General features: G+C 37.0%; 1 protein-coding gene across 1 annotated transcript; it reads left to right on the top strand.

Annotated features, from left to right (window-relative positions):
* The first annotated feature begins 6,074 nt into the window (after positions 1–6,074).
* Positions 6,075–14,055, top strand: LOC131301236 (uncharacterized). The gene is made up of 4 exons (XM_058327410.1): positions 6,075–6,573; positions 8,947–9,203; positions 12,627–13,072; positions 13,646–14,055. Exons 1-4 carry the CDS (start codon positions 6,452–6,454, stop codon positions 13,910–13,912), a joined length of 1,092 nt encoding a protein of 363 aa, XP_058183393.1. The 5' UTR covers positions 6,075–6,451; the 3' UTR covers positions 13,913–14,055.
* Positions 14,056–15,524: the final 1,469 nt, after the last annotated feature.

Below are 15,524 nucleotides of genomic sequence, written 5' to 3'. Positions count from 1 at the left end.
AAGAGTTATCGATCTCCTTGCTTCTGGACAAATTCTGGACCGAAATGGTGAAAAAGGTATCGATTACTTGGAAATAGTAATCGATAACTCAGGGTCAATTGTGCTTGGTAGAACAGGAATGGGGTAATGTTATCGATAACATTGCTCCAGTAATCGATAACATTGTTGCAAAACTGAAGATCTAGCTTGCTGAACTGGTTGAGCATCATATAAGACGTTGTCGCAAGGTCCAACCATGGCGGCACCACTTCTATGGACTCGAGTGGTTGGACATCAGTGTACTATCCAAACATTCTTTGGAACGCAGAATCGCCCTAATCGCTCGTTTTACCTGAAAGGCTCAGCAAAACACCTTACGTGCAAAATCTGACTTTAGCGATCAATGAGTATAGAAACATTGCAAATTGGAGGATTTGAGCACCCAAGATCTAACAATCTTGTGTGCGTATCAAGCACCCCAAAAATCCTTATTTAGTTTCAAAGCTCTCTAAGGGTGCTCATTGAAAGATCCTAGAGCCAAAAATCTATTATGACCATTTAAGATAAAATGATTGAGTTCTTCTGGACAGGTCCTATGTGAGTGAAATATGTCTCATTAGGTCCTTGCGCACAAATGCACACAAGTATCTTCCCATAAAGTCCTATTTACATTTTACACACGCGCACACTGTTCCTCTTTGTCTCTCTCTCCTTCGTATGTCCCACGCGCACCCCACTCCCTCTCTTTATTCCTTGTTCCAGAGTAATAATTCTACAACCATACTCATTTTACACACCCAAATAGACGCACATACATATAAATATGTGGATGTGTATTTGGGTGTATGTTTGGATGTAGTGATAGAAGAACTCAAAGCAATTATTGTAGAGTTGAGAAACAAAAAAGTCTCACACTGTGATGTAAGTGCAAAATGGCCCCTCTTTCTCTCCTCTCTCTTTTCAGCCTTCAAGCACGCTCTCTCTCTCTCTCTTCTATTTTTTTCTCTCTTCTTTTTTGAATTCAATGCTTTCTTTGGTTTGTGTTTTGAAATTTTTTTTGAAAAATAATAAAGGTAATAAGTGGAGAGAGATAAAGAAAGAAATGTTGAAAGTAGGAAAATCTATGAGGTATTTTTTGAAAAATTATTATTGAAAATAAAAAAGAACAAGGCACAAATCTTTTACTATAACTTTTTTTGTACATATCTATTATTTACAAAATTTTATATTTTTGAAATATACTCATAGATATCTAGCTAATGAGGCCAATATTGAATATAAAATTGTAAAAAAAAAAAATTTCCAATATCCATTTTATTTTGTCTAACTTTATAATTTATTGTCTAAATTCACAATGTTTATTTTTAATAACTAATTGTTTTTAAATTGTTAATTAATAGTCTAATAGTATTAATTAATAGTTTAACTTTACAACTAATAGTGTTAATTAACATCCTAACAAATTATTAACAATTGATAGTGTAAAACAAAACAAAAAAACTCTACACCTAAAAAAAATCATTCTTCCTAACATAATTTTACACCTAATATTAGTCTTGTTTAATATATTTTGCTAAGAAAATTTTAAAAATATAAATTTTATAAAAAATGCTTATTTACAACAAAAAAAAAAAAAACTTCTATTGTTAGTGTAAGATTTTAAATAAAAAAGTAAGAGAGAGGAAGAGAGGAGGGAGAGAGGGAGATGATGCATGAGAGCGGGAGGAGAGGAGGAGAGAAAGAGAGAGAGAGATGAAGAAAGTGACAAGAGAGAGAGAGAGAGAGAGAGAGAGTGAGTGAATGACGCATGAGAGAGAGGAGGAGAAGAGGAGAGAGGAAAAATTATACTATGTCCCAAGGGCATAGCCACGTGGTGCCCCAAGAGCTCTTTGTACGACACAAATATGTATGGATCACTGAAATGTGTGGTGCAAAAAGTCCTGGGGCACCACATGGCCATACCCCGAAGGCATGGAATAATCTCTCGATCGAGAGAGAGGAAGTACTTATCTGGGTTGGGCCAAGTCAAGTGGGGCAGCCGGGCAAGAATGAGTACAGCGCGTGAATTTTTTTCGAAGGACCCACAGGTAGGGCTGCAAACGAGCCGAGTCGAGCCGAGTTTGAGAGTGTTCGAGCTCGGCTCGCCAAAAATTTAGTTGGCTCGAGCTCGGCTCGAGCTCGTGACGAGCTGCAGAACTCGAGCTCGAGCTCGGCTAGAGAAGTATTTACAGAGCTCGAGCTCGTGACGAGCTGCAGAACTCGAGCTCGAGCTCGGCTAGAGAAGTATTTACAGAGCTCGAGCTCGGCTCGTTCGGCTCGTTTATGAAACAATATATATAAATATATATATAAATAAATATAAATATGTAAATATATATATATATATATATATATATAATATAATTGAGCTCGCGAGCCAATTCGAGCCGAGTTTCGACTAGCTCGAGCTCGGCTCGTTTACAAAACGAGCCCAGGACTCGAGCTCGTTCGTTTGTGTCTCGAACCGAGCCAAGTCGAGCCGTTGTCGAGTCGAGCTCCGAGCCGCTCGCGAGCGGCTCGGATCGTTTGCAGCCCTACCCACAGGACCTACGAGGCATTGCACACATAATGCATAGAATTTGGTGGGCTACAAACTTGAAATCTAGGACCAGCTAGTCATTTTCTAGTCTGTTGTCCAAAATGGACAAACCGGATTAAAACAGTGGGCTGGAAACGTATGCAAAAGTCCATCTACCTCCAATGTTTTTCCTTTTTCCTCGCAAAACCATCGGCTACAAAATTGGCTTCCCTAATAATATGCTCCACTTGGTCATCCCATTTACGCGCTTAAAGAATCTTAATAATATGTTCCACTTGGATATTTCATTTACGCGCTTACAAGGATATTCTCTACTTGGACATCCCATTTACGCGCTTAAAGGATCCTACAATTAGAGATAAGAGGAAGAAGTCATGGTGAAGCATGATGTAAATCATTGAGTAACCAGGATGTAGAAGTCAGATTCCAAATCTAGTTCATGTAAACCTCGATTCTAAAATTTGGAGACCCGGACGAATAGCTTTGAGTTCGCGACAAGGTCACAAGAGTGATTGGGTCGCCCACATTCTTAAATTGTATCCAAGTATCCAATGCCCGTAAAAATCCCGAAAAGACCCCTCCAATACAAGCTTTACCTATTTGAGAATTCACACTATATCATGTGTGTTACCTATTTGGGAATCATTTGTTTCGATGGGAGCTAGGGAGAGAAAGAGAACATACATATGATGTTGTTGCAATTTTGGCCAAAATTGCCGAAATCGATCAAGATTAATTGTTTCAATTACCACATGTTAAAGTCTTAACCCAACCACCTTTAACGAGGGTCTTTGACTCTTTAACGAGTTGATGATTAATTTAACTAGTAGCAAGTATGATTAATGACATTCCACTTCAAGTGTCGATGTATACCAGAAGGACTATGGGAAAAAACGAGTTGAGTTTTGTTCACCCTCCACTTAAGAGGGTGAACATTACCCTATTTTCTATTGGTTAAAACGATGTGGACCTCATCACAAAGTGATATAATGCTTACCAAAAAATGTATTGCATGGTAAGCATGACAACACTTTGTGGTGGGGTCCACATCATTTCAACCAATGAGAAATAGGGTAATGTTCACCCTCTTTTAAGGAGGGTGAACAAAATTGCACTCCGAAAAAACCCTTCTCTTTTTTCTTTTTTTTTATTATCAAAACAATGGTGGGAGGGGACAACCAGCGTGGCAGCCCCCTTGGGGGATTGAGAATTGTTGTAGTGCGGTAGCCGCACTACACCGTGTAGTGCGGCGGATCCGACCGTCCATCTCGATATGAAGGGTTAGGATTTAATCCGAGCTCCTACAAATTCGAGTCGTTCATTGCCGAATGGACAGCCAAATTGGTCACACTATACGTGTAGTGCGGGGGGTGCACTACAACACCTCCGAATCCCCCCTTGGACGTGACCAATTGGCAACCTGTCGGGACTCGAACCCTGCCAACTGGGCTACCACCTCAAAAATCCATTTCGATGGTAACTATTGTTGAAAATTTATTATTTTAATATTAAATTTCTTTACATTATTGGTGCTAGTTAGACTTTTTAAAGCCGTGTGTATGTCTGCATGGGAGACTCAATCTTATCTTGTTAATAGCACATGACATAACACTTAATTAGGTATTCACTTGCAAGATCAAATTTAATCTTGAGATCACATCATTTTTAATTGGGTGTTTGGATATCAATGAGCAAATCTAGAAAAAATAAAGGAGCAATCTAGCATATCTTATTTATGCTAGGGATTTGGTCATAAATGAACAATTAATGTTTGGATTCCTTCCTTCTCATTTTGCCTATAAATATGCATATGTTTTGCACGTATGAGATATCCCCAGCCATAGAGCCGCAAGCAAACTACTTCTAAAAACATTCAGCTTTGTCCTCCATCTATATTCTCTGAAAAATAGCTTGTAAATTCAATATTTATGTGAGATTCTTGGACAAAGTGTAAAGGTGTTTCATTTGTGGAGTTTTGAGTTCTCTTACTTGTGCAGAGTAGGTCTGAACGAGACGATAAATTATTGGGTTGTTTTATCCTAGATGGGACAAGTTAGAAATTTTCTACTGCACCACTTTGTTATCGTAGAGGGGCTTGAATCTTCTTAAAGCAAACGAGATTTTCGTGACTCAACCTATTAATTTGTCCATTAATTTTTTTTTGGGTGTAAATTGTTGTAATTTCACCAACTATCAATGGGAAGAAACTGTAGGATGTGGCTTAGCAAAAAGAAAAAAATAACTGTAGGAGGTGAGTGCTCTCTCTTAAATCTCTGGGTAGGTTGTTTTGTCCTTCGAAATAGTAGCCCGTAATTCAAATCAAACATCCAAGCTCAGTAATCCAACAGGATTGATCGAGAATTCAAAGGGAGATAGTAGGATAATCGACAATTAAACAAACAAGTCAAAGCTCAAAGGTGGTTAAACAATGAGCTCAATATACAAACTTTGCCAAATCCAAAGTATTACAATATGAATGATCAGCCAAGATCTTCCTACGGCTTCATAAGCCAGGATAAAGAACCCTTTTTTAATCGGCACAGATGGCTCGGATCTAATTTTAACGCGTGAAAATCTAAACTGTTCGTTACTCGAATTAAGATTCGAGCTGTCAATTGCCGAAATGAACGACTTAGGAGGTGTTCCGCTTTTTAAGAAAAGTAACTTATTGAAAAAAAAGCAATTTCAAGTTCAAAAATCATGTGTTTATCCAAATAATTTTTCTACCAATATGAATCTTATTTGATTGATCTCATTAAGATCTTTTAAACGGTGAAAAAAAATTGAAAAAATATTTTTCATTTTCATTATATTTAAGTTTAAAATTACCTTCTTTTTCCAAAAAGTTCTTTTCGGAGAAAATAGAACACCACCTGAATCGGCCGCTCTGGTAAAAGAGAGGATTGATGTGACCCTTTCAAGAAGAGGTATGAGGTTTGAGTATATAAAGAGATGTCAAATTATGTTTAGTTGTTAATCTATTACTTTTCCGCAAACTCACTATCAAACCCTTATTTTTTCGTCTGAATCAGTCCTATTCCAGTTTGCCCCATTGAAAAATAATAGGCTTATTGAAATAAAAAAATATGCAATATAGATCTTAGATCTATCAATCTCTGCAAAAAAAATTTAACAATTATTTTTGTAAGCCTATTATTTTTAAGCGTAAAAATAAATATTTATTTTTTAAGTACTTATTTGAGAAAGTAGAACAAGACCGCAATATTAAAATAACATACAGTAGGAATGAGGTCCCGTTCCAGAAACCTTCTTAAAAAATAAACAGTTTATTTCACATTTTTAAACTTAAAAATAAAGTAAATGAAAAATAATTTTTAAATTTTTTTTACATCGTATAAAAGATTTCATAGAGATTTTTCAAACAAGATCTATATTGCATATTTTTATATTTCAATTAATCCATAATTTTTGAACTTGAAATTGTCTTCTTAATAAATAAGGACTTATTTTCTGTTTCGGAACGGAATCAGATAAGGATAAGAAAAATTGAGAAAATACACCCAAAAAAAGGTAAGGAAAAAAATTGAAGCGTCGTAACCATCTAGCTTGATTCGCAATTCCTACCCTCTCCTGCTTTCTTCTCCGCAGAGGAAATCCATGTGGGTGCATCTCCATTTTCTCTCTCTAGAATCCATTCTGTCCCTATCTCTCTCTGACAAGTTTGTGTGACCCTTTCTTGACATTCTTGTTCCCATTTCATCCACACACCAAAGCTTGCGTCAAAGTTTGCACTCTTTGAAATCCTCTCTCTGCTCTTAATAACTCCTCCCTCCCTCCATATGTATGTGGGTGTACGTAGATTGTCTTTCCAATAGAGGGACTTGAGGATATGCATTCTCGTTGCATTTTCAATTCTGGGTTTGATTGAATTCAATGGAAGGTAGGTTAGGAGGCGATGAGAAGAAGAAGAAGGTGGTGGTAGTTGGAGGGGGTGTTGCAGGATCCCTTGTGGCCAAAACCCTTCAAGATCACGCCCATGTCGTCCTTATTGATTTGTAATCTTCTTATTCTCTCCCCTCTCTTTTGATCAGAACCCCTTTTTTCCGTATTGCTTTTGGGTATCTCTAATTTTTCTTGCTGAGTAGAATCAATCAGAGTCTGCAACAATTTTTGTGTTTCCTGGTAATGTTTCTTATATGGAATTTTCTTTTTGCTCGTGAACCTGTGCATTATGCTCAGCCGCATATATTGGTTGTGTTCCTTGTGTGATTGGCAGTGATCATTAACCATGGTCTTAGACTTTTCTATTTTTGCTTATAGAAAACAACAATAATATAAAAAATGAACTTAAAACGGAATATTTGCGACAATGTAGATTACAGGCCCTTATGTAAAAGTTAAAACTAAATTAAGATAACTTTTTTGGAAACGTGACAAATGGTACTAGTGAATGTGGGTAATGTAATAGAAAAATGTGTATAATTTTTGGGATACAAATATCACGACCTTTACAATTTTAGGGAAAAAGCGAAATTATTGCCTAGTGCAGTGGAGGCCCGTGCCCCCGCTGGTCATATCCTAAATCCGCCACTGGACTGATGGGTATGTTTATCCAAACTTTCATTGTCGCTTTTAGTTTTATTTTCGAAGCAGTAAGTTATAGAACCTGGGTGAATTTTATTTCTTTTGATGCTGAGAAGGGCAGTCGGCTGGAACTTGAATATGATGGATTTTGGTGATTTTTGGTAAACTTGCCACATATGTTCTCAAAGGATTTGTGATTATGTTTGTTGAATTACCGACTTACCGTGGTTTGTGGTTGGATTACTGCTTGTCGAAATCTGCGTCCCCTTTTATTTTTTCTCGTTTCTCTTGTAAGTTTGCAGACGTGGTAGCAAACACGAAAATAAGGGTTTATGAGATAGTGCATCCATGGGTGTGGCATAATGTGACGTGGCTATCATTAACGAGTAATGTTAGTGTAAATTGATAAAGCTTGGCAAGCTAATTTATAGCCTTATAGTTTTGGTAAATTGACATCTTTCAGAAGATCGCTACAAAGATGTTGAATTATAGATTTGACTAGAGCAGTTAAACAAACCTGATGGGAATAGGATGGCCAAATTGGACATGGCATTATCTGAAGTTATTAGGTAACATGGACTTTGTATTAGACAAAAAGGTTATGAAGGTATTAGCATCCATTGATTGTAAGCTTGGTTGGACTTGGCAGGTTAGAAAAGTTGGAGTGGGACCTTTTGTTTCTCTACAGTTTGCATCCTTGTTTGACAGCAACTACCAGCATCTACCGCTGCAAGTCCGCAACATGCATCTAAGAGTGCACTGTGGTCTATGTTGCATGGAATCTGGTATTGATAAGGAAACAAAAGAGAGATGGAAGTCATTTAGTGAGTGGCATTAGTTCTGGTGATCTCGTATTATTGTGCCATCATAGCTAAGGAAGTTTAGAGGATGCCTTGTTGTGCATGTTGTTTGTAAATGACATAGTTTTGGATTATGAAACTAGAATACAGGTGAGGTGATGCTTGGAATATAACGGTATTGGAAAAGTAAATCACAATTGGTGTTCAATGATTGATCCAACTGAAAATGTAGTGCCGCATTGGTATTCAAAATTCAAGCACCTTCCACTTTTCAGCACTTGGTAAGTTTTCAAACAACTCCATAGAGGCTGCTCAATACAGAATCAATTAGAACAGCATAACTTTGCTGTTGCAGTTTAGATAGTCTTGACGTCTAAATGGATTCCAGCGAAGGAGAATAGGGAAACAGTTAATGGAGGAAATTCCCTATGGGTTGTGGCCTGGGGAGGGGGGGTATGAAGTTCAACACATTGCTAAGTGGACCGATTTATCTGTTAATTACATAATTATGTCACATCATAGGGTTGAAAGTAGCAGATAGATTGATCTGTTTCCGCTGAAATATGGAGTACTTGTTAATCATGGTCTCTCCCATTTACCAGTGTAACAAGCTGTTTCTTTACCTCTTCCATTTTCTTCCTGTTCTCTCTTTCATTTTAGTCCATGCATGCATCACTTGAGTGTACAAGCTGGAGTTATGCAGTATGCTAGTGACTGTTCTTCCCAAGATCTTGCCTCTTGAAAGTACTAGAAGGGTGGGCACACACATTGCATTTTGCAATACCATGTGTGGGGTAGTTGGATTGAAAATGGTTTTTCCTCGTTGCTCTTACAGTTAATTCATGCAGCATTAGAACTTACTCCATTGTCTTTTGGACAATGGTGGAAATCACTTTTGTGACATTCACAGTTAAAGGCATTCTCCCTTTCTATATTAGAGTAGATTACTTTGTATGAGTTCTCAAAGTCCAGTTTTCATCTTCTGCGGGGATAGTTTTTTGTCATGTTCCTTGTTTATGACTTTTCAATATATGATGACAATAGGAAGGAGTATTTTGAGATCCCCTGGGCAAGCTTGCGATCACTTGTTGAACCGTCGTTTGCAGAAAGATCAGTTATTAACCACTCTGAGTACCTTCCAAATGCTGATATTGTCATCGCTACTGCAACTAATGTCACTGAAAGTGAAATATTGACAGAACAAGGCCAGTTGATTGAATATGATTATCTGGTAATTGCCACAGGTCATGTTGATACTGGTGCCCTAGCTAGAAGTGAGAAGCTTAGTTACTACCAGGCAGGTAAATACATGGAGTGCATACCAAGAAATCCATTTTTTTCCGTTAAAAGTAGAAGAGTAAAAGTTAGTCCACATTTTTTTAGCCTAATATCCATGATCTATCCCATACCCCTGATATAAAAGTTTATGCCTCCGTTGAAACGTAATCATTTTATTCTTGGGCTACCAAAACAACTGAAGCTTAAGTGCTTTTTTTTTTTAATCAACTATACTCTGGATGTTATAGTCATGTGTCACATGGATACAGGTCCGGAAACTAGAACTAAGAAGCTCAGTCAGTAATAATCAGGTATATACCAGCAACTCTGTCATAACTGGTAATAATTGGAGATCTAAAAAATCATTTATAGCATAGTTCAATGAGTTTGCTAAAGAGTTAGAGAAGACATGTTCGCAAGGATATAACTTTCAAGATATAGGGTAGCATACATATATGTACACTGCTACACACAATGAATTTCACAAAAGGTATTACGATATTTATAGGATAGATTTCACACGTTTTGGCTAAGGTTTGCCATAAAATCATGCTGATGTAGGACAAAAATGGAGAGTTTTTGTATTTTATTTTCTTTGTTTTAGAATAAGATTTTGGTTAGGAATATTTCCGTTTAGGTTAGAATTACTAACTTTCCGTATTCGGTTTAATTTTGATTTTTGCCTTTATTAGAATTCTTGGTCTACAAGAATTAAAATTTTATTTTAATTAATTAGGAAATATGTTTTATTTAATGCCGCTTGTTTTGGCATGATTTATTATTTCTTTTACAGTAGGATTTCTAGGGTTAGGGTCTTATAAAAAGGGCTGTAACCTATTCAATTATTAGACTTTTAAAACTTTTATCAATAATATTACAGAGATTTTCTCTTTCTTTCTTGTGCGCAAGAATTGCTCGTTGCGACGAGTTGTTTATCTCGTTTGGACTAGTACGCTAACTAGTCTCTCGTGAATTCCGCCGCGTCAAGTGGTATCAGAGCAAGGCTTTGCCTGGTTCGATGGCACTAAACACAGAAGAAGACACACCCATTGACGTTGGTCGTGGGCTTACTGACCTAAGGAGGATGGTGGAGGATCAACAAGCACAGTTGACGGAGATCCGTCAGGATACCCGCACTCAGTTCACTGAGATCCGTCAGGATACCCGCACTCAGTTCACTGAGATCCGTGAGATGCTGCAGGAGATGACTCTACAAATCCGCCAAAGGCCAGGGAGGGTTGAGGAGGATCGCGCGTTGGGATTTGCCCATCGCCAACCTCTTAACCAGAATAGGAACCGCGTTGAGGGATTTGCCCACAACCAACCTATTCACCGAAACGTCTCCGGAGGATATTCTTATTATCACTACGATAGTAGGAATGAATTTGAAGGCGAGTTATTCGAGGGCCATGATGATTATCAGTCGATAAAGCGACAAGCAAATTTCAGGTATTACAATAAGTTGCCAAAATTTAGTGGTCTTGAATTTTTTGAAGATCGTTTGGATTGGATATTGGACATTGATGATTTTTTTGAGTATACGAAAACTCCTTTTGAACAAAGGTGGAGGTTTTTATTATTGAAGCTTACGGGCCCGGCGCTACAATGGTGGTTAAAATTACAATCGTCAAGAGATCGATTGGGCAAGCGTCGAATTCATGCATGGTCGAGAATTAAAAGACTTTTGGTGGAGAGATTTTTGCCCTGGAACTATGAGGAATTACTGAAGGAAAAATATGGGCCAAAGCAACAGAATACAACCATTATTGTCAAAGATGTTGAAGAAGTTGCAAAAGAGGAGGGAAATCGGATTGAACTTGGTGACGAAGAAAAAGCTGGTGATAAAGAAGTTGGTGGCAAAGAGGAATGTTTGAGTGCCCCTATGCTCGAACATCGGTTGGATTTAGATGGAGGTGCAACCAATGAGGTAATTGCAAGTAAGGATGAAAATATCGCAACATTGTATCAAGTACGAGAACCAAAGGAAGAGGAAAGTCATAAATCAGGACATATAATTTCTCGACATGATGATGTCTTCCCTAATATTGAGCCTTGTGAGCCACACGGAAGTATGAGTGGTCCCAATGGTGAATTTGGTACAAGATCTCTTAATGCTACATCATTCATACATGATGTACCAATTAATTTTGCGATGGATCAACATAAAGAGAAATTGGAATTTCTGCATGACGTTCAATTTATTGATTTTCTTGGGTTGGAGCAGTTTGAGTTTTCACTCAATTCTCGTATTGTGAAAATTGTCAATCAATTGAAGTGTGCAGAAAAACTATCTTGGCAAGTGTACTTTTATTGGAAGACGAGCGAGAAGTTGAAGTATTCCAAATATTTATTTATTTGGAAAGGCAGGTGGCAAGTTTCTAATGAGAACTCGAGGGCGAGTTCTTTTGAAGAAAAGGAGACTGATGTAGGACAAAAATGGAGAGTTTTTGTATTTTATTTTCTTTGTTTTAGAATAAGATTTTGGTTAGGAATATTTCCGTTTAGGTTAGAATTACTAACTTTCCGTATTCGGTTTAATTTTGATTTTTGCCTTTATTAGAATTCTTGGTCTACAAGAATTAAAATTTTATTTTAATTAATTAGGAAATATGTTTTATTTAATGCCGCTTGTTTTGGCATGATTTATTATTTCTTTTACAGTAGGATTTCTAGGGTTAGGGTCTTATAAAAAGGGCTGTAACCTATTCAATTATTAGACTTTTAAAACTTTTATCAATAATATTACAGAGATTTTCTCTTTCTTTCTTGTGCGCAAGAATTGCTCGTTGCGACGAGTTGTTTATCTCGTTTGGACTAGTACGCTAACTAGTCTCTCGTGAATTCCGCCGCGTCACATGCCCTTATTTGATAATGATATTGATACCTGACCTCCCCTAGCATCACCTTTGGTTGGCAGGAAGAGGGGTAATGTGGTAATTTCGAAGTAATTGCATTGTGAATTGTAAAGAAACAACACATCTAAGTGGGTACAACTTAGTGGTCATGAAAAAGAGAACAGTTTGAGACTGTATAAGAAATTGGACCACGACCTCTGTTCCGACTAATGTCACTGCCAGTATGCCACTGCTAGTAACCTGATAATCACGATCACCATAGTCACCAGCAGGTCCCCAAGAAGTCTGGTATTCTTTTTCTCGGCAACCACTGGCATCATATATAACTATATGCACCTGCCCATGTAGTTTAGATATTGATGTGGCAATAATTGACAACTAATTGTGCTAGCACTTCCAACACTGTTTGTTGAAGATGAATGTGCTTAGTGTTTGATCTCAATCATCTAAGACAAACCTTTATAGCACATCTTTCTTCTTATCATGTCTCGAAGCATTCTAATGTATCCATTTTTGTTATGACTCAGTAAAGTTTTTGCAGCTGTTTTATCGTATTGCGCCTCAATTCCAATCTTATTTTCTGTGCTGCAGAGCATCAAAAGATTAAATCCTCTAATACCATACTAATTATTGGAGGGGGGCCCACTGGTGTAGAGCTTGCTGGTGAAATCGCTGTTGATTTTCCTGACAAGAAGGTGATAGTCGTGCATCGGGGATCGAGGTTGCTGGAGTTTATTGGGCATAGGGCCAGTAGGAAAGCCCTGGACTGGTTAACATCAAAGAAAGTTGAAGTCATCTTGGAACAATCTGTCAACTTGAGTTCTGTGTCAGATGGTGCTTATCAAACATCTGGAGGAGAAACTATCACAGCCGATTGCCATTTTAATTGCACGGGTAAACCCATGGGCTCGTCATGGCTTAGGGAAACTGTTTTGAAGAATAGCTTGGACATTCATGGAAGGTTAATGGTCGATGAAAACTTGAGGGTGAAGGGTCGAACGAATGTTTTTGGAATTGGAGATATTACTGATCTTCCTGTAAGTCCATCCAATCTTCTTCGTAGTGGGCTTTATTTTCTCACAGTGATGCTTTATGTTTGACGTATATCTTGTTTTTCCTGTTAAAGAGTGGATGATCTTTATTTTTCTCGGTAGTCATATATCTGAACTATGTTCACCTCTCTCATAGCTCTACAAATTCGAGAGGCTTATACTATTATGTAGTTACATTCATAGTGCAATCTCTATTTTGTGTACTGGATATTGGAGAACCTTCTGCACCTTTTTTCTGTCAGATGTTAGAAGATCGTATGCTATTGTAATCCCAACCTAACAACAAGGGCATCACCTTCCTTTCCATAAGAGTTTAACCCACACCTCACTGTACCCCAATGCAGATATACAACTGTGAGGTAAACTCCCCTGATTTTATCTTCTGCACATGCATCTACTACTCACATCCCGAAGTTGAACATGAAAGGATCAGTTGTTTTTATGTTTTCTTTTGGTTGATTGGCTGAATCAGAACTTATCGCCGTTAGACCAGTTTGTTCTTGCATTTATTTTCTTATTTGTCAAAAAAATAAGTTTCTGTGGGAATGGTTTATTCAGGAAATCAAACAAGGGTATTTGGCACAAAGGCATGCTCAGGTGGCTGCCAAGAACTTGAAGCTGTTGATGACAGGAGGAGAAGAATGCGAGATGGGTATATACAAGCCAGCTTGGCCACTAGCAATTGTTTCACTCGGGAGAAATGAGGCTGTAATGCAGATTTTCTTTTTAACGATAATCGGATGCATCCCGGGCATGATTAAATCCCGGGACTTGTTTGTGGGAAAGACGAGGAAGCAACTTGGTCTCAAACCTGATCTCCCGTAGGCCACTGATGGATTACCTCCTCCTCCTCCTTTTAATCTATGTATACTGTACTAGTTTTTTCCTAACTATTTTGAAACATCGAACGCGTCGTTTTGTAGGAACCTGAATCATTGAAACAATCTAATATACGCGTGCTGTGTAAATGGTTGCTTTGTTTTCGGTTGTTATTACGTAAAAGTTTGTTTGTTTCAACAACAATAGGAAACACTGTATTTGGTGAAGATTGCTTGAGCGGAGAATAAGAAGACGACCTAAAAGGCTAAAACTTGTTTGACTAATGTTGCAAAATTTAAAATTTCAGAACAATATTTGTCAGGCTCATGAGTAATTGATGTGTGATAAAAAAAAAATGGAGTACACTTATGCACATTGACCAAATTGACCTTATTAATAGAAAAAAATAGTACTGTACTAATAAATTTTCTAGCAAAATTGTATATGCAATATTTCTACTGAAATAAATTTGTTTAATTGTAGTATACTGTGACGAAGATCGAGCACGTTTTATTTGAATTTTTTCAACCCCAAAATTACGATGAAAAACTGAACAAAAGTTACGAAAAGTTAAAAATACTAAAATAAATTTTAGACTTATAATTTACCAACACAACCTTAATCAGGCATGACCGCGAGCTTATAGAAAGAAATCTTAATCAGCAAGAAATCTCTACTTAAAAAACTATACAAATATACCTGCCGTGTAAAGACCAACAACCAGTCATAACAACCACAAAATGTGCATAAACAAATGTTTTATTACTATTTGACTATTTCTGAAAAGGAAATTGAATTCTACACTCCCCTATTTATCACACACACTCTTTTTTTTGTCTTTATTTGATGTGAATTTACTCTATTGCTCCTTAATGTGTAAAAAAATGAACTTATGAAAAGGTAAAAAGGTAAATTCACATGAATAAGGACAAAAAAAAGAATGCATGTGTTAAAAAATGGAGTATAGAAGTCAATTCCCTTCCGAAAATATGAATATTGAGAAATGAAAAACATTATGGGCCTGTCCAAAAAATATCGATGCAGACCCAATCTCTTCTAACGCGTTGACGAAGTTCAGGCTTGGGAAAGGAAAGGACTTGGAGTGCCTAGTAGGCCGCTCCGAAAGCGGACTTCGAGAAATGATCATCTCTCTGAAAGGTTATTTTCTTGAATTTGTCAAAAATTTTGTTTTTGAAAAAAAATCAATTTCATCGGACATTGATAGCCTCAACTTGTGTTTTTAAAAACATGAACGGCTTGTGTCGTGTATGATTCAAAGAATTAGCTGTACCACAAATCTCACATTCTCACTTGATCATAGTTTATTGAGAATGGGAGAATTATGAGGCCCCGTTTCAGAACTCAAAAAAAGCCATTATTTTTTAAGAAGGTAATTTCAAATTAAAAAATGAGGAGTTTATTGAAATTTAAAAATATGCACTATGGATCTTGTTTGAAAGATCTCATTGAGATCTTTTATACGATGCAAAAAAAATTAAAAAATTATTTTTTATTTACATTATTTTTGAGTTTGAAAATGTGAAATAAGCTGCTTATTTTTTAAGAAGATTTCTGGAACGGATATTTGTGTGAAATTATGAGGTTGAAATTGCACGAG

This window comes from Rhododendron vialii, chromosome 9a (assembly GCF_030253575.1).
Source record: "Rhododendron vialii isolate Sample 1 chromosome 9a, ASM3025357v1".
NCBI classification, from domain to species: Eukaryota; Viridiplantae; Streptophyta; class Magnoliopsida; order Ericales; family Ericaceae; genus Rhododendron; species Rhododendron vialii.
Note: the sequence above shows the minus strand (reverse complement) of the source record. Positions and strands in the feature narration are given on the sequence as shown.